The following is a 19173-nucleotide window of genomic DNA, read 5'->3' on the forward strand; positions in this document are numbered from 1 at the left end:
TTCCTTTTTTTTCAAAAATGGAAAAATCAGAAAAATTGGAAGCACGGCTACACGTGGAGCTCCCCATTTTCTCCTTTTTTATTCCGACTTAACACAAATACAGTTGTGACAAACATTATCCTGCTTTATTCATGTAATCAATGTTAATGCAGGATATCAATGAAATACAGTATCTCTGTTTATAACCAGAAAATTAGGCTGTCATTTAGAATGTGGGCAGACTACAGTCTACAGAGAGACTAACTATAGGCTTGTTCTTTGGTGATTCTTTGAAGGTAACCTCTCATGAGGATTAAGTCTTTGAAGCCATTGAAGCATGTATGCATAGTATGTATAGTCAGCCACATGTGTGAATCAACTGATGATAGAACAGGTCCTATTCTTGCCAATGTTTATGGCTTGGAAAGTGTATTTCTATTGTCATTGTCATGTAAAAAGACCTCACGCGCAGATGGCCACCAGTCCATACTTTCTGGCACTTGTGTGTAAGTAGCCTTCAGATCAGAAGCTGTCAGTATTTAGCTGTACAGAACAGTGAAAGGATAACAATGATATCCCTTTCTATTCTGTGAAATTCAACCTTACACAAAAAAAGAACTTTGAATACGGCATATAAATGATGCCCGAACCCTCCTGGCTTGACCAATAACTGTGAGCCTGATACTGTCCTAGATAACAGGTTTGTGGGCCCAAATCCTAAAGAAACGTTATTTTTAACACTGTAGCATAACAGGACCTGCTATACTGCCTTTATTATAAAATGCTATACCGTAATTTAAGATGTGCTCCTATATATTGAACTACTGAAGAGCCTTGTCTTTTTATCTAGGGTAAACAATATTGGAGATTTTCCGATGGAGGCCTTGACTCTGGATACCCTCGTGCCATTGTTGATGGTTTTCTAAACATTCCAGATGATATTGATGCTGCTTTTTCCCTTCCTGCCAATAATTATGAAGGGTATGAAAAAGCCTACTTCTTTAAAGGTAATTTTAACCAATTCCAAGTTACCTCTTTTTTGCCTCATGCACCCCTTTATAGTTTTGGGGCTGTGAACTACTGGCAAATAGGGCAGCTAATTTATTGACCCATTGACTTCTATTTACTAAAGTCATGGGGGAAGATTTATCAAGTGTCTGAAAGTCAGAATATTTCCAGTTGCCCATGGCAACCAATCACAGCTCCCCTTTAAAATATTCATGAGCACTGGTAAAATGAAAGCTGAGCTGTGCTTGGTTGCCATGGGCAACTGGAAATATTCTGACTTTCAGACACTTGATAAATCTTCCCCATGGTGTTGTGAGGCACGTTGCAGGACGGACAGGCATTTTAAATGGATTTTAGAAGGGTGATCGCAGGACGCTTGTTCCTCGCTCAAAAAAAAACAAAACATTTCCTGAAACTAAGGCAGATTATTAGAAACCAGAGGCCACTTTCAAACACTGCATTTGGATTGTATTTAGATAAGTGCACGCAGAGTGAACGCAGCTTTATGCTTATTCTTGGCTTTTTCCTGGGGCTTCACAGCCAGAATACTTAAAGGAATTTTCTGAAAAGTTGCCCCTGGAACAATACCATTTGGAGTAGTAAAGATGGGGTGTAGTCTAAAATACATCAATTGATCCCAAGGAAGTGTAAAATTCTGCATCATCTTTTCCACTGTTTCTTTTGTACAATACACTGTGTACCCTGTGTACTGGAAAGCGGGAAAAAAATTCCATGCGTAGTGAAATTTGCGCATTTGCGACATTTTCTTGTGGGCTTTGTTTTTGGAGCTTTCACTATGCATCCCAAATGATAAATCTCCTTTATTCTTTGGGTCAGTGTGATCTCGGGGATACTAAACTTAGGATTTATAATGTTTTTGTACATTTACAAAAATTAAATACTTTTTTCATACTTTAGTGTATGGAGCTGTGTAAGGGTTCATTTTTTGCGAGATGAGATGATGTTTTCATTGCTACCATTGTAGCACTGTACAAGACTTTTACAGCCTTTTGATCACTTCTTTATCAAAGAAGTTTTTTTCGGACATTTGGGTGCTGTGAATTTCTCCACTGTGGGACTAATAAAGGATTATCTTATTATCTTATATAACAGTAAAATAACAGTTATTATATATTTTGATAGATCAGACAATTTGGAACATGGCAATATCTAACATTTTTACATTGTTACTGCTTATTTATATCAGTTATAGAGAAAGGGGGTGATTTGAATTTATTTAGTTTTTTATTTATTTACTTTTTTAAAATTCTTTTTGTTTTATTATTTTAACCCTAGGTTGTCTGATTGATGCTACCATATACTGCTATACTACAGTATGCAGCATATGGAGATTTTACTGATCATTTATTGCAATGTGCCACTGGCACATTGTAACAATTGAGCATTAAACATACAGCCTCAGGTCTTGCAAAGACCCAAGGCTGTCATGGAGACAGATCGTCACTCCCAAATGACATCACTGGAAGCAACAATGTTAGCCAATATGGCAGCACCCACATGCCGCTGGCTTTTTAACGCCGGCAAAAAAACTCGAAAAGGTTAACACCTGCAATCGATGCTAGCACCAATGGTGTGTGTTGGCTGCAATATGCTATGCAACAAACACTCACTGTGTATGGAGAGGGCTCAGCCCATACTTCACACGTTGGTGCTGTGTTGTTTCCAGTACAGTATTGCTCCTGGACTACCCACTAGTCTAGTGAAAAATTTACAAGGTATGCAGTAGTAAAGCAATACTGCGGACCCTTTAATCTCAGAAACTACAGATATCCAGCAGACAACTACATTTAGGGAACTGAAATGCCCTTACCTTCTCATATCTATGTAATTTTCTTTCAATAATCTGTAAATCTATGTTTCTTTTGTATAGGAAATCGATATTGGCAGTATGAGTTCAAAAAACAACCCACAATAGAAGAGTGTATGTCCTCATCGCCATCAGAGATATTCACACGATATGTTATGATCCAGTATGATAGCTGGGAAAGAGGCCTGGACTTTGTCTTTGGAGGCTGGTTTAGAGGTAAGACTTACCACGTACCCCAAAATTGTGTCATTATGTCCTGTTCTCTACAAGGCACTGTTATTGCTGTTATTTTGATCAGTGTGTGATGTTGTACTGTAATGTTTTATAACACTACTTTTGGTAGTCTGGGCAAATACATTTGAAACCAGAAATTTACATATATAATGATAGGGATATCCTTTAATTATAATTTCTAGAGATTTTGGTTAATAAGATTCAGTATAGTTAATATGATTTAGTATCTAGCATATAAATTGGGTCACAGACCGCTAAGCTACTAAAAGCTACTAAATAATCAAGAAATTCTTTGTTGTTTTTTTCATTTCCATTTTTCACTCCCCACTTTCAAAAATCTATAACTTTTTTATTTTGACACGTAAAGACCTCTGTGGCAGCTTGTGTTCTGTGTAACAAATCGCACTTCATAGTGACGGAAACTGGGCCGTGTACTGGGAAGCACCGTTTTCTTGTGGGCTTGGATTTTACGACTTTCACTGTACACCCCAAGTGTCATTTTTTTGCTGACTTTTTCAATGCTATCATTTTTAGGACTGTGCAACCTTTTCATCACTTTTTATTGAATTGTTAATATTTTCAAAAGGGTATTACTTTTGGGCGCTATTTTCCTTTACAGAGTTAAACACAGTGAAAAACTATTATTATATTTTGATAGATCGCCAATTTTCAGACGCGGTTATGATAATGTGTTTATGATAATGTGTTTTTTTTACTTTATTTTTACTATTTTTCAGACCCCCCCTAGAGTACTTTAACCCTAAGTTGTCTGATCGATCCTACCATATACTGCCTTTGGTAATTCCTAATTGAATTTAAATGGAAAAGGCTTACTCCGATTTTTTTTTTTTATAATACAAACTTCAGCTAACATTAGTTAATTGATTTGCGTATGACATACTGCTAATTTTACAATTTCTATCCGAATATATTTTAGAATTGTTTTTATTATGTTCAATTGTTGTACATGGTATTATTAATTTTTAAAATCACAATAATTGAATTACATATTTTAATTCCAGATAACAGTGTTGGTCGCTATATAAGCAGAGACTGGAAAGGAGTTCCGAGTAATATTAACGCTGTGCTGCCAAGCAGATTGTATGTTCCCGCAAGGAAAAGGTCTCCTTCACGTCGTAGCAGGAGGCGAAAGACCAACCGAAGAAAAAGCAACAAGAGAAGACTAAGCTGGCTGGATACATTCACGATGGATGACCTTTTCAGCACTTTTGATTATGATGAAGAGAGTGATCCTGATTGGGCCCCTGCTGAAAGGCCATCAAAATGTCAGCCAGTACAAAGCGTTTACTTCTTTAAAAATGGTGTGTATTATTCTAGGCCTTTAGTTTTATTAGCTTAATTAGGCTTAATTAAGGCCAAGATTTCTGTCCAATAAGATTTCCACCACATTTTAAAGCATTTTAAGACATTTTTAGACTTACTTGTCTAAAAAAGTGGTGTAGTTAAGCAGTAAAATTGTCATACCTTTGTATAAATAGGTTGTGTCCTAATTTGAAACACTGGGGCTCATTTACTAAGGGCTCCGCGGCCGCACTTTCGTCGGGTTTCCTGACTTTTTCCGTTTTGCGCTCAATTCCGCCGGGATTTCAGCGCAATCACGCCGGCTTTCATTCAACAGAAATCGGGGGGCGTGGCCGTTGGGAAACCCGACGGATTCGGAAAACCTGCGGAATTTAAAAAATGAATTGTGTTGCAAAATGAATCACTCAAATGCACCAGGAATAGGTTGGTGAACTCCAGCGGACCTCAGCGCAGCAGCGACACCTGGTGGAAATCGGGCACACGACCTTAGTGAATCGCGGGAAGACCTGAATCCTCGTCGGATAACGCGCGGCTGGATCGCGACAGAACCAGGTAAGTAAATGACCCCCATTGTGAGCTAAAGAATTTTTCTAAAACTTTTGCGCTTTTTCTGTCAAGGTTGCAAATTGAAGGTGTAAAGTTAAACGAGACAGTAATTAACTGACCCACTTGTCAGGAAGTTTAGGGCCACTAAACCATCAACATGCCTTTATACAGATGGGGTTTAGGGTCTCAAACATATTTGGTTTACCCTTAGGTGCTCCTGCAACTAAGAGAAAATAGTGCGTAAAGATGGTTCCACTGCTGTGGGTCCACATATGGACTCTGGCACATACATAGAGCTAAGGACAGCAACCTTCCTTCACTGCGCATACTCAGGATATTGGTCAGCTGCACAGTAGGGGGAGGTATAATTTCTTGCCTAAACATGGAGCCAAAAGTGTTGCATGCGCCAGAAGTGTCATATGGACACATATCACCTATCCACCCAGATTTCTCTAAGGGCAAGCAAAATATCTTTTGGAGCCTAAACTGAAGCTGTATAAAGTCAAGCTTTAATAATCCCAAACTACCCGACAGGTTCCCATCCTGTAGTTTGCAAGTATAAAACTATGGAGGACATTTATTAGAAGTGTCTGAGAGAAAAAATGTTGTGGTAGCTCATGGCCAATCAAATCTCAGGTTTCATTTTTTGAACTGCTGTGGGAAAATGAAAGCTGAGCTCTGGTTGGTTGTCATGAGCATTCAGAACAATTTTGCTTTCAGACACTTCTGATACACCCCCCTCATTGTATGTTTCTTCATTTCTAGTTTGTAAACTTATGTGAGGACCTATTCAACCACTGTAGAATGGTCATACAAGTCCCAGAGCTTGTCCTGTAAGCTGTAATGCAGAGCACAGTCGCACGTGGCAGAAATGTCTTCCCCTATTTATAAGGAAAGCTAGTGGCCGCCTTCATCACAATGGTCCCTGAATCTGGGAGTGAAGTCAATTCCTTGCTACCTGAGATTGTGTTGTACTTGGAATAGAGGAAAAATATCTTTGGTGGGAAAATATTTCCTGATACAGATACATTGGTGGTTTACATTGACAGGCATGGAAATTATTGAAATATATTTATATTTTTATACATGTAAAACATTCTGGGGCTTATTTACTAAGGTCCCGCGGCTGCATTTCCGTCAGGTTTTCGACGTTTTCGGGGATCGCGCCGGGGATTGCGTCGCACGCAATCTTTTTGTGTCGCAATCGCACTGGTTTTCATGCACGTTCCTACGGACTCGGACTAAGCGCGGGATTTAACAAATCAATTTGTGTCGTAAGCCAAGCACTTACATGCAACGGGAGGAAGATGGTGAACTCCGGCGGACCTGAGCGGGGAAGCAACAGATGCAGGAAATCGGGCAGAGGATCTTCATGAATCGCGGCAGATGTGCATTCCGGCGGACAACGCTCCTCGAGGATCCCGCAGAGACCAGGTAAGTAAATGTGCCCCTCTGTGTTTTATGCCTGTTTTTATGGTTGAAGTTGGTAAACTGAAATACTCTGACAAATTTTTGGGCTATGTGCTTCTATACATGGAATGTGATGTGTGGGATATGAACATTGCTTGAAAACAGTTATTTGCTGATCTGCAAGATTTGCATGAGCTACACTTATTGTTTTGGGTTCTGCATATAGTTCCCATACAGCTTGACAACTGGGTCATTTGGAACTAATCATTTTTCCCACAGTGCATCACTCACGCTTATTGCTTTTCTATTCAAATATGTGATAATTATTAATAATGTCATCTAACGTCACAAATATCTGATTATTTCTAATCCATCAGATAAATATTACCGTGTAAACCTCCAGACGAAGCGTGTGGACCGTGTCTCTCCTCGCTACCCAAGATCCATTGCGGAATACTGGCTGGGATGCAACAAATCTTCCAAGGAGAAGAAATCAAGAGGATAAGATTTTCTCCTAGCAATATATTGTATGAAAAGAATAATCACCCAGTTATATGTGGAATTTGCAATTTAAAGTCATAAAGTTAAATGTTTGCTTCCAAAGATGGTTTATGATTTAATTATACCATATGAAGAAAGTGGGAGATTTATCATATACTGGCGCTCCGTGCGCCAGCGTATAATAAAGGCTTGCCCCTGCTGCCACTGCGAATACATCCTGAGGCTTAGACCTCATTATGTACAGCATCTTCTGGCCATGCTGCGGTGGTGGACAAAACTATGCAAGCATGATGGCAAATTGCTGTGGCCCCTTTGCAGCAAACTCCCATGGCGGCATTAAAAATTCCGAAAGTGAAACAGTCTCCTGTTCCCTAAAATATCCCATAGTTTATCATACCAAATAGCCCCCTAATGGTTATTTTATATCAAGCCCCCCTCATCCCCTATGTATTCATTAAATACAGCCCCCCTCACTCCCATGGATTCCTTATGAACAGCCCCCAGTGCTGGCGCCGGCCCTGCTAAAGGATAAAGTTAAATTGACTGCAAAATGAAATGTGTAAAAACAAACCCCCTAAGAAAATGGCACAATTGAATTTTTTTTGTAAATTTTACTGCTCGAAGTACAATTTATCCCACCGAATTTAAAAACTCATATGTCCAAATAGAAAAATATAAAAAAGTTTTAGTTTCAAAGTTAGAACAATTCTCTAAGACTGTGGTCTAGAGTCACGTTCATAACATAAAGCTACAGCACAGGGGGTGGGCCTCGGCCCAATTGCATATGTGTTTCCAGGGAAACGCATTCCATCTGTAACCATTGTTTAAATGCAAGACACCAATCGAATGCGATTCACTGAAAATGCATATGCCATGTGGTGAGTCCCGCCACCCATGTGGTAGTGTTACATTATAAAACACAGTGCTGAGGACAATTTTGACCACAGCCTAAAGAGCTGTATAAATGTAACTACTCTTTTACAGCTTTTCTTGGGTTGACAGATTTTTAGCACAAAAAATATTAAACAATTTACAGAATCTGGGGGAAAAAAAGGTATAAACCATGGGTTGACACAGCTACCATTACCACTTTAAAAAAAAAACACTGCAAGGATGGGTAAAAGATGGGCTATTAGCCAGCGTTATGATATTTTACACCAGAAATGATTTGTTGATGCTCACTAAAATCATAAATTAGGCAGAGTACAGTGGCAGAATCAAGACTTATTAAAATCTTCAAGCTTTATTCATATTTACAATATAAGCATATACAGGTCAGACAGCATACCTCCCAACAGTTCCATATTTAGCGGGACAGTCCCGTTATTTTTTTGCTCTGCCCTGCCATCATGGGCGGTTAGGAGAATGTCCCGGGTTCCCTCCGCCTCCCCCGGTTTGTTGCTACCTCCTCACATGTTGTGATGATGCACGAGATGCACGAGTCATGTGAGGAAGTAGCTCTGTCCCCAGCTGGCCCCGCCCCTTCCACGAGTCAGCCGGAGCCCAGGTGAAGAGAGAGTGACTGCGGTAAGGTAAGAAACAGTTTTTTTTTTTAATACCAGGGGACAGGAGGCCACAGGAAGAGGAGGACAGTGTACTGCTGGATGGGGATAGAGGTGGCTGCTGGAGGACAGGAGGAGGATAGAGGACAGGGGGGTGGAGAACAGGAGGAGGGTGGGGGACAAGAGGGGGTAGAGGACTGGGACGCTGGAGGACAGGAGGAGGCTGGGGGACAGGAGGAGGGTAGAGGACAGGGGGCTGGAGGACAGGAGGAGGCTGGCGGACAGGAGGAGATTAGAGGGCAGGAAAAGGATGGAGTACAGGAGGAGGAGGCTGGGGGACAGGAGGAGGATAGAGGAAAGCATGTTTGTACGCACGAAATGGCCCGTCGCCTTGGTGAGGCAGCTCCTCACTATTCAGAGGTTTGACATGTTCTTACCCGAAAAGACAGCATGTACGACTTTATGTGTTTCAATAAAGTGTTTTAGCTGCCCCAGATGCTCCACATACACCATTTTTAATTCTACTTAAATGTTGACTGATGCTAGTTTTCAATTTGAGAGGGGTACACCACAAAACAGTACTTGTGTTCAACATTAATACATTAATACAGTATATTTTTTACTGAACACCCTTGTAAGAAACTGCAGTCGGCTGTGTCATTCTATGCAGTAAATAAAATAAAGAATACTAGTGTATATCACCATGTATACTAGTCAGGCCCGGTGCCAGCACTCGGCCAACCCGGGCAAGTGTTGGGGCCCCGGATCAATGTCGCTATAAGACACTGGTACAAATGATCACCATCAGGATTGATTACTTTTCTGCTTCTATGCTGTGGTCGTCAGGAGCCCAGCATAGAAGCAGAATCCAAAACTCACCTGTCCGGGTTCAAACGAAGCGGCACTCCGCATGGTATGCGACGGCTCTGAAGCCGGCGCACATGGTGACGTTGTCAGATCACGTGTGCCTGAAATTGTTAAAAAAACGCATTTGTGCCGTATTCTTGTAAGCTTGGATTTAATGGATTTCACTGTATGCCCCAAATGATATGTCTACTTTATTCTTTGGGTCAGTGTATTCAGCAGGCGGAATGGGGGGGTCAGTGTGTCCGCAGGAGGAGGGGGTGTCAGTCGCCCAGGGGCCCACTAAAACCTGGAGTCGGCCCTGATACTAGTGTATATCAGAAAACAGAATTTTAAAAAATGGTCGATGGTCCAGATATATGATTGTGTCTGCACCAGGTATTTATCCGCATTTGCATATAAAAAAGCGTCTTTGGTGCTTGCACATGTATTTGTTATTTACGTGCAACATAATTATGTCTTGGTTACATTTTGTCCTACACTTTTTAATACTGTGTAGGGTTTTCCCACAAAACAATTTAGGCCCTATCCGTTCCACAAGAAGACGATAGCAGCCGGCCGTGCATGGTTGGACTGTCCCATTCATCTCTATGGAGCTGGTGGAGACTGCAGAGCACCGTCTATGTTTGTTGTTACATGGGAAAACCCCTTTAACCCCTTAACGCAGCAGCCCTTTTTCGTTTTTGCGTTTTCAGTTTTCACTCCCCACCTTCAAAAATCTATAACTTTTTTTTCATGTACAGAGCTGCGTAACAAATTACACTTCAAAATGGTGGTATTTAATATTCCATGCCATGTACTAGGAAGCGGAAAAAAAAATCCAAATGCACTGAAATTGGTAAAAAAAAACGCATTTGTGCCATATTCTTGTGGGCTTGGATTTTACAGATTTTACTGTACGCCCCAAATGACATGTCTACTGTATTCTTTGGGGCGGTATAATTACGGGGATACCAAATTTGTATAGGTTTTAAAATGTTTTCATTTACAAAAATTGAAACCTCCTGTACAAAAAATTTTGGGGGGATTTTGCGCTAATAACTTTTTTTATACTGGTGTACGGAGCTTTGGGAGGTGTCTTTTTTTGTGTGGCTTTTGATGACGATTACAATGTTACCATGTTTAGGACTGTATGACCTTTTGATCACTTTTTATAGAATCTTAAAAATTTTTTTAAATGGAAAAAGTGTCATTTTTGACTTTCGTGCAATTTGCAGTTACGGGGTCAAACGCAGTGAAAAACCGTTATTACATTTAGATAGATCAGGCATTTTCGGACGTTGGCGATACCTAATGTGTTTATGATTTTTACTGTTTATTTATATTTATATCAGTTCTAGGGAAAGGGGGATGATTTGAGTTTTTAGGGTTTTTTTATTAATTTTTTTTTTAAACTTTTTTTTTTTACTATTTTTCAGACTCTCTAGGGTACTTTAATCCTAGGTTGTCTGTATGATCCTATCATATACTGCCATACTACAGTATGGCAGTATATCGGGATTTTACTCCTCATTCATTACAATGTGCTGGCACCGATAGCAGGTGCTACCGGTTAGCATTTGCTGCAATATGCAGCAAAGACTTACCAGCTATGGAGACGGCTCAGCCCGTGAACCCTCTTACGTCACATGCCGGTAAGGGCTTAAAGGGGCGTGTTGGTGTGTATATCTACTTTGAGACACATTTATTACTGAGATGCGACACAATTCTATCAAAGTGCCCAAGAAAAAATACGTCCTGCTCTGTGCACATCCTGAAAACAGACCGGATCAATTGAGAACGTGCACCACTGACAATAACGTGTCGCAACTTGCACAATAATATTTAACATATATGTGTTCATTTAACCTTATCAATATGTGAAAAACTCTACATCACTATAAGACTTTAGATAAATCACTGTATTTTACATGAATTATGTTTTTCCACCAGAGAGGGAATAAGAGATCTCCATGTATCAGCCCGGCCATGCCATGAGTCAACCAGGATGTGAGACCCCACAGGCGTACAAGGTGTGATATGTATATAGAGGCTCATTCAGACTGCCATAAAAGTTCACAGTACTGAAGAGCTGTATGTGCTACTGCCTTCATATTGGCAATACATAAGGTGTCAAAGTTGAAGGACAAGAGGTACATTGATGATTGTGTCCTAAACAAAGCCTGAATGGCAAGTGTTAGTCTGTCTGCTCCAAATACACATCTCTGCGCCTAAGGTAACAACTTTGAAACTACGAGATGTATTTGGTATTTATAACCTCTGGTAAAATTTTCAGGGTCTTTTTTGTACACCTCAGTGTATTCACCCAGGTAGACGGGATAGGCACAGTATACACAATTTTAAGAAATATCTGCAACTGCGACATTTTCTTGCGTATTTTGTTTTTATGGCTTTCACTGTGCCAGCCATATGACACAGTCCTATTATTTTTTTGGTCACTATGATCATCAATATACCAAATTTATAGAACGTTGCTATGTTTTAATACCTTAAAAAGAACTCAAATGGGGCATTCATTATTGACTTTTGACAGAAAACTAGTTTTTTTTTGTTTTTTTCTTCCCTTGCTGTTCCTGTTGAGGCTTATTAATGAAGAGTTGGCATTGCAATATTGGTGCTTTTCGGAAAATCACAATTTCTTTTTTTTGGGGGCGCAAAATTTTTGCGCCACATGGGAATCCGCCACTTTTCCTGCGCATCTATCTAGTTTCTATCTGTTTTTGGTGTAATTTTTGGCGTACACTCAGAGCTGCAAAAAGCTGGCATATGATGTTCCATTTCACCATCATGAATGTGGAGACAGTTCTAAACTTTTTAAATTCATTAACCCCTTGTGCCACAATCTAACATCCTAGTGTAAAATATAGCATGATTTGTGCGCTAAAAAACACAGACCCTGCACCCAAATTGATAAACTGGACAAACAAAAAATTCTCTGTATCACTATTTTCTGACAGAGCATTTTGTGGATGGGGGATTTGTTAAAGTACATCTACATCTACATCTTTGATTTAGTGCATTGTGAACCAAACATACCTCCAGAATGCTGTGGCTACACTGATCCAAAAACATATCTTGTTTAATCCCTGGTCCGAGTGGTTTTGCTCAAAAAACAATTATAAAATTCAGGACCTTGGGAAAGCTGGGTTACATGCAGGCTACCTACATAAACACATTACACAGAGCTTCCTGAATAGTGGTGCAGTGATTGATTACTTCTGCCTGTCAGGGACAACACAGTGATTACATCATTCTCTGGAGCAGTGCATAATTATCATAATTTTATAATTATAATCAGCACCCCCAGTGATCTCACAGGGGAAACAATCAGCAGTAATATGACAGGGATTCACCTCAGAACTTAGTGGCCCTATACTGGTGACTAAAAAGTTAACTTTGAGCACAGAGAATATTTAGGATCCAAGTGCACCTCATTCAGTCACGGTCAACGGTGTGTCAATAGAAGAGGTCCAAAATCAAGCAATACAATAATGGGGGCACTGCCTTCATGTATTCATAATGCGCTGTAAGATGAACAAATGATGGATTTATAGGTTGGTAAACTTACTTTTTGTTGGTCTAACTATGCACCAAAGAATTGCAGGGAAAGTGTCAGGATTGAAGAGCTGTGCCCAAATTGAGCAACAACAAAAAAAAAGGTGTCATACATACATCATACATTTGGCGCACATATCACAAACACGGCTGATAAAAAATTGAATAATGAATTTCCCTCAATGTTCTTTATTTTGCAAGAGCCTGAAGTAATTTCAAGTCCAGTCAGCTAAGGTTCTTCATGGCCATTAGATGGTGCCAGAGTGCTATCTCCTCAGAGTTGTACACACATTGCTGAATCGGTTAATTCTGTCCAAAAAGGGGAGGTCTAGCCTTATGCACAGTAGTAGGTTCAGGTTGTTCAGCTATCCAAAAAAATATCAGTTAATTGTTGTGGATATGAATTTTGTCAACTATGGCTGTGATGAGGAAAATGAGACTAGATGACAACAAGAGAAATTAAAAAAACATTTATTAAAAAAAAACATATCAATAAATAGCCATTTCAGTATTTTCATAACTTTCTCGCTCATCCAGATCTCTGAACCTCTCAGGTATAGACAGGTAGCCAAAGAAAAGCCAAGCATATAGACTCGGCACTCCCATAAACATGAATGGAGTGTGGTCACACAATCACTGCAAAGTCTCCAACCAGCTGGTCAGGTGGAAGGGGGTCATCGGAAACTCATCCTCAAAATAGGACTGCAACCCAGAGGTGGAACCCACACCTATCATGTATTTATAGCATATCCTGTGGATATATCACAAATACAGAAGATGGGAATAACGATTTAAACAAATTTGCTTCTATTCTGCTTGATTTATTGGCAGCATTAAAGGGCCATGAAAGTTGCACAACTAAAACAAATGTGACAACGTATAGGTAAGGGAGTTTTTGCGAATAAGGCCCTCAACCTGTTAGGATCCATATAATGAGTCTGAACAACTCATCAAGGGATAATACAGGGAAGTCCAAGGTAATCAGCAGCTGTAGATCCTGCCCGAACAGGCAATGGTTAATTGGATGTAAGTTATTGACCAATTGTGTTTCTACAATGTGCACTGGAGTGTGATTGGAGAGGTAGCCACCACCTGACCAGGAGAATAAAACCCCTGGGCAGGGAGGAGCTTAGTCTCTTGGAACCCAGCCCTCTCTAGAGAGCACATCCTCTTAGAATATCAGCATACAGACTGAAGAGAGAGACAGTGTCAATCCACCATCAGTGCTGACACTCAGGGCCGGCTCCAGGTTTTTGTGGGCCCCTGGGCGACAGAGCCTTAGTGGGCCCCTCCTTGGACCGCCCTCCAGTGGCCACACTGCGCCCCCTCCCCCTGGGGACACACTGATCCCCCCCCCCCCAGGGACACACTGAACCCCCCCCCTCTCCCCTGCGGACACACTGAACCCCCCCCCCCCCGCTCCCCTGCGGACACACTGAACCCCCCTGCTGACACAATGACCCCCTCCAGACACATTGAACCCCCCCCCTCCCCCTGTGGACACAATAACCCCCCCTGCTGACACACTAACACCCCCCCCCCTCCCTCTCCCCCTGTATACACACTGACCCCCCCCCCCCCCGCTCCCCTGCGGACACACTGAACCCCCCTGCTGACACAATGACCCCCTCCAGACACATTGAACCTCCCCCCCTCCCCCTGTGGACACAATGACCCCCCCTGCTGACACACTAACACACCCCCCCCCTCCCTCTGTATACACACTGACCCCCCGCCCCCCACGGACACCCTGACTCCCCTCGGAAAAGAAAAAAGAAAGAATTTACCTGTCCTGGTTCCCGCGGAGCAGCGCCTGCAGCTGTCTTCGGCCTGGGCCTCCCGTACGCGCCGGCTCTGAAGCCGGCACACGTGATCCGATGGCTACAGAGCCGTCGCATACCCTGCGGAGCGCTGCATCGTTGGAACCGGGACAGGTGAGTTTTAGATTCTGCCGCTATGCTGCGCTCCCGACCAGCGCAGCATAGAGGCAGAAAAGTGATCGATCCTGATGGTGATCAATTGTACCAGTGTCTTATAGCGACACTGGTACAATTGATCCGGGGGCCCGAGTGGGCCCCTCCAGTACCCCGGGGCCCCGGCACTTGCCCGGGTTGGCCGGGTGCTGGCGCCGGGCCTGCTGACACTTATCCTAATCCCAGCACCAGAGTCAGGAGACTCAGAGCTGCAGCTTCCACAGTTTAGACACAGCTCCATCCCAGCCTGCTTCTACTACCAGGCTGGTGCACTATTCCTGAGTACCACTCTCCATGACCACTCCAGTAATCTGAATCTGCTGTGAGACCATTTAGGGCCATTGCCTGCTGTTTTTCAATAAAGAACCGTGAGTTATTTTGCACAACGTTTGCCCCCGTCTGATACCTGGATATGGCTGTCACCACCAAGGGCTCCCCATCCATTACCCAGGGACATATCTTACAGACACTTAGGGGTTTCCCCAGGGAGAACCAGTACATCAGCCTCTCCCTCCATATTTCTTGCACACACCACCTGCTGGAGACCTGCCAGGCTGTAGGTCAGCCCTCCGGTCCCCATACCAAGCACCATGACATCAACGTGCCTAGGCCGCAATCGCCAGCCACTCCGGTATTCTGGGCCCCAGCTGCCTCCAGGACCCAAGAAAAGGCTAGGCCCCGGTGGGGGGGTTGCAAATGACAAAAACAATTAAGGGAAATTAAAAAATAGTCTTTCAGTTTCTACTCTCCCCTTGAAATGAAAGTTGTGCAGTGATTGCTTGAGCAATAAAAAAGTATTCTGTTTCAGGTAGTTCATTAACAGCAGCTAAAAAGAAGAATACAGCAGGCTTAACCCTTTCACGACCCGTGACGTAACAGCACGTCACGGGTCGGCCGCGGGTGCATGGAGAGGGCTCACGCGCTGAGCCCTCTCCATAGCCGGTAAGTCTTTGCTGCATATTTACCGGTGTTTTCATCTCGATCGCCGCCGGCAATGCTGCCGGCGGCTTCAAAAGCATGGCGGCGCGTGGGCGCCGCCATCTTTTCGAGGATCGCCGCTCCCCGTGACGTCATCGGGGAGCGGCAATCCGTCGCCATGGTAACCTCGGGTCTCGCGAAGACCCGAGGCTACTTCTGGTTAACCCATGCATTACAATGTGCTATCAGCACATTGTAATGTATGAGGAGTAAAATCCCCATATACTGCCATACTGTAGTATGGCAGTATATGATAGGATTGTGCAGACCCCCTAGGGTTAAAGTACCCTAGGGAGTCTGAAAAGTACTAAAAATAAAAATAAAAAAAAGTTAAAAAAAAAATTATAATAAAAAACCCTAAAAACTCAAATCACCCCCCTTTCCCAAGAACTGATATAAATATAAATAAACAGTAAAAATCATAAACACATTAGGTATCGCCGCGTCCGAAAATGCCCGATCTATCAAAATATGATAACGGTTTTTCACTGCGTGTAATCCCGTAACGGAAAATCGTGCCCAAATTCGAAAATGGCACTTTTTTTTGACATTTAAAAAAATTAAAAAATTCTATAAAAAGTGATCACAAGGTCGTACAGTCCTAAAATTGATAACATTGTAAACTTCATCAAAATCCGCAAAAAATGACACCACCCACAGCTCAGTACACCAAAGTATAAAAAAGTTATTAGCGCCAGAAGATGGCAAAATCCCCAAAATATTTTTTGTACAGGAGGTTTTAATTTTTTTAAATGTATGAAAACATTATAAAACCTATACAAATTTGGTATCCCTGTAATCGTACCGACCCAAAGAATAAAGTAGACATGTCATTTGGGGCGCACAGGGAAATCCGTAAGATCCAAGCCCACAAGAAGGCGGCACAAATGCGTTTTTTTACCAATTTCACTGCATTTGGAATTTTTTTCCCGCTTCCTAGTACACGGCATGGAATATTCAATACCATCTCTATGAAGTGCAATTTGCTACGCACAAAATAAGCCGTCACACAGCTCTGTACATGGAAAAATAAAAAAGTTATGGATTTTTGATCATGGGGAGTAAAAAATGAAAATGAAAAAACAAAAAAGGGCCAGGTCCTGAAAGGGTTAAAGGGGTTTTCCCACAAACTAAAGTTAGGCGCTATCCATGGGACAGGGCCTAACTTGCTGAGCAGTGGGGGTCTGAGTGCTGAGACCCCCAGAGATCCTGTAAACAAAGGGTCCGTCGGACCTCTCGTCGCTCCGTCAGACTAATGGAGCAGACAGCCATAAATGACCGTTCTGCTCCATTAGTCTCTATGGAGTTGACGGAGATCGGTGAGCGCGGCGCTCAGCAATTTCAGTCAGCTCCATAGAGATTGATGGTGCAGAATGGTCATGTGTGGTCGCCTGCTCCATTAGTCTGACGAAGCGACAAGGGGTCTTCGTTTTCGCAATCTCTGGGGGTCTCAGCACTCAGACCCCCACTGCTCAGCAAGTTAGGCCCTACAGAGGTACGCGGGACCCCATTGGAACCCTTGTTTTCGCAGTCTTGTTTTCTCAGCACTGAGACCCTCGCTGATCAGCAAGTTAGGCCCTATCCCGTGTATAACTTTATTGTGTGGGAAAACCCTTTTCAGATATCAATCTGGCACAGGTAAAAAAAAAAACTAAATTTAATGTATGTCGCTATGATCTACTACACTGCTGCTGTAGTTTAGTGAATAGAAACTGAACTGGTCCGACCACCAGATGCTAAACAAAGATTCCAAATTCCAGCAACAGCTGATCTATTGTGGGGTCCATCAGTAGTCAGTCCCCACGAATAACACTAGAATAGGTCATCAGTATAAAAAATTCAAAGAGGGCTCATGAAGAAAAAACAGTAAAGAGAGGGATACAGATGCAGGGAATTATGCGCTTCCAAAATCAATTATTGTGAAATAGGATAATGCAGCTCTGCAGTCACTGAGATACAGACAGAGCCTAAGCAAAGGAGTGGGGAGGTCTGAGTAGTGTCCCACATTTATCAAAAGTAGAACAAACTACACAAAGTTAAGTGCACATGTGGAGTGTGCAGAGGGCGCCAGATTAATCAAAACTGGTGCACGGTCTTCATTAATCTGGTGCTAGCTGCATTGCTTGGGAAGTGTGCATCATTTTTTTTACACATAGTATCCTCTTATTAAAATAGTAAATCAGGTTGGTTGTAAAAAAAAATCTTACATTTATATTTAAAGTAACCAAATCCTTTATTCTGCATATTTTTGAGGCACATCTCATCCATTAAAGTCATGTAGGGGGTATTTTATTGTATGATAGCCCCGCCGACCCTCTGCCTCTTCATGTATCTGGGGGGTGGCTGCGCAGTGTTTATGTTGTGGCGCAGCTGACAACTTTTCACACATGAAAAGTCGCCGTCTGCAGACAGTGCGCTGGCCTAGAGAACAGAATGTGCTGTGCAGTGTTGTAATTAGGAGAGTCAGGGCCCCATAGCGGACTTCTGAAAGGGGCCCTTTCCCCCTTAAAAATATACATATTTGTATACTCACACATGTGAGTTAAAATCACACATAGTATATACACAGCATTTATATGCATACAGCATATACACATCCCATATACACACATACATCAAATACATACAGACATACAATACTATATACACACATACAGCTCATACACACAGATACAAATACAGTATATACATACACCACACACATATACAGCATATTCATACCCAATACCCTAGATCCCGTGGCCCCCTGACACTGTGGGCCCCATAGCAGCTGCTATGGCTGCAACCCCGCAAGGCACGCCTACCACCACGGAGCTGACGAAAAAGAGAAAAAAGTTGCAAGCGCTAGCAATAAGCAATATCATTTGGGATTATTTCAGGGCTTCTACGCCAGTCTCCTAGCGCAGAAGCCCTGATAAATACCCCCCATACTGGGGATGATGTTGCGGACTTCTATGACAAATTTGCATATACTATAAGTAGTGATGAATGGACCCGTTCATGTTTGAATTAGCTGAGTTTGACAAAACCTAGTAAAAAGGTCTGTCCAGGTACTCAAACCTCGTCCTGAACACCCGCCGATAATAACCTTCGTGGCGCCTTACCCCGATTGCTAGTGTTAACCCTTTAAATGCTTGTTTAACGCTCGTGATCTGGTATTAACCTTTTAAATTACACTGGGTTTTACTAAGCCCGAACACAGAACCCAAACTTCAGGCTTAAGTATGGGCTCGGGGACCCGAACCCATAATGTCTGCCATGTGCGTTGCAGTTTGGGTTTGCTCATCCCTAACTATAAGTAATCTTTCCCATATATTTTGTAGGATGCTGTAGCTCGACATATAACTAGCTTAAAAAAATTTTGGTTGAGATTGGTGGCCTGCCCATTTCTTCCCTTTATAAAAGAATTGAGGGTGGTAATTTTGACAAATTATTTTGAGCAAATAGAATATAAAAAAGAAGCAAATAAAAG

The 19173-nt window shown here is 42.1% G+C and overlaps 2 protein-coding genes across 2 annotated transcripts in view; one reads left to right on the forward strand and one right to left on the reverse strand.

Annotated features, from left to right (window-relative positions):
• The window catches only part of VTN (vitronectin), a 31894-nt gene extending 24963 nt beyond the window's left edge, over window positions 1–6931 (forward strand). The window contains exons 5-8 of the mRNA XM_072138092.1: window positions 830–986; window positions 2879–3031; window positions 4072–4371; window positions 6706–6931. Of these exons, the coding sequence (XP_071994193.1) occupies window positions 830–986; window positions 2879–3031; window positions 4072–4371; window positions 6706–6833 (738 nt within the window). The 3' untranslated portion in view covers window positions 6834–6931. The remainder of the gene's footprint in view (window positions 1–829; window positions 987–2878; window positions 3032–4071; window positions 4372–6705) is intronic.
• SARM1 (sterile alpha and TIR motif containing 1) overlaps window positions 1–19173 on the reverse strand; it is a 125866-nt gene that overhangs the window by 105779 nt on the left and 914 nt on the right. The window lies entirely within an intron of this gene.

Source organism: Engystomops pustulosus, chromosome 2 (assembly GCF_040894005.1).
Source record: "Engystomops pustulosus chromosome 2, aEngPut4.maternal, whole genome shotgun sequence".
NCBI lineage: Eukaryota > Metazoa > Chordata > Amphibia > Anura > Leptodactylidae > Engystomops > Engystomops pustulosus.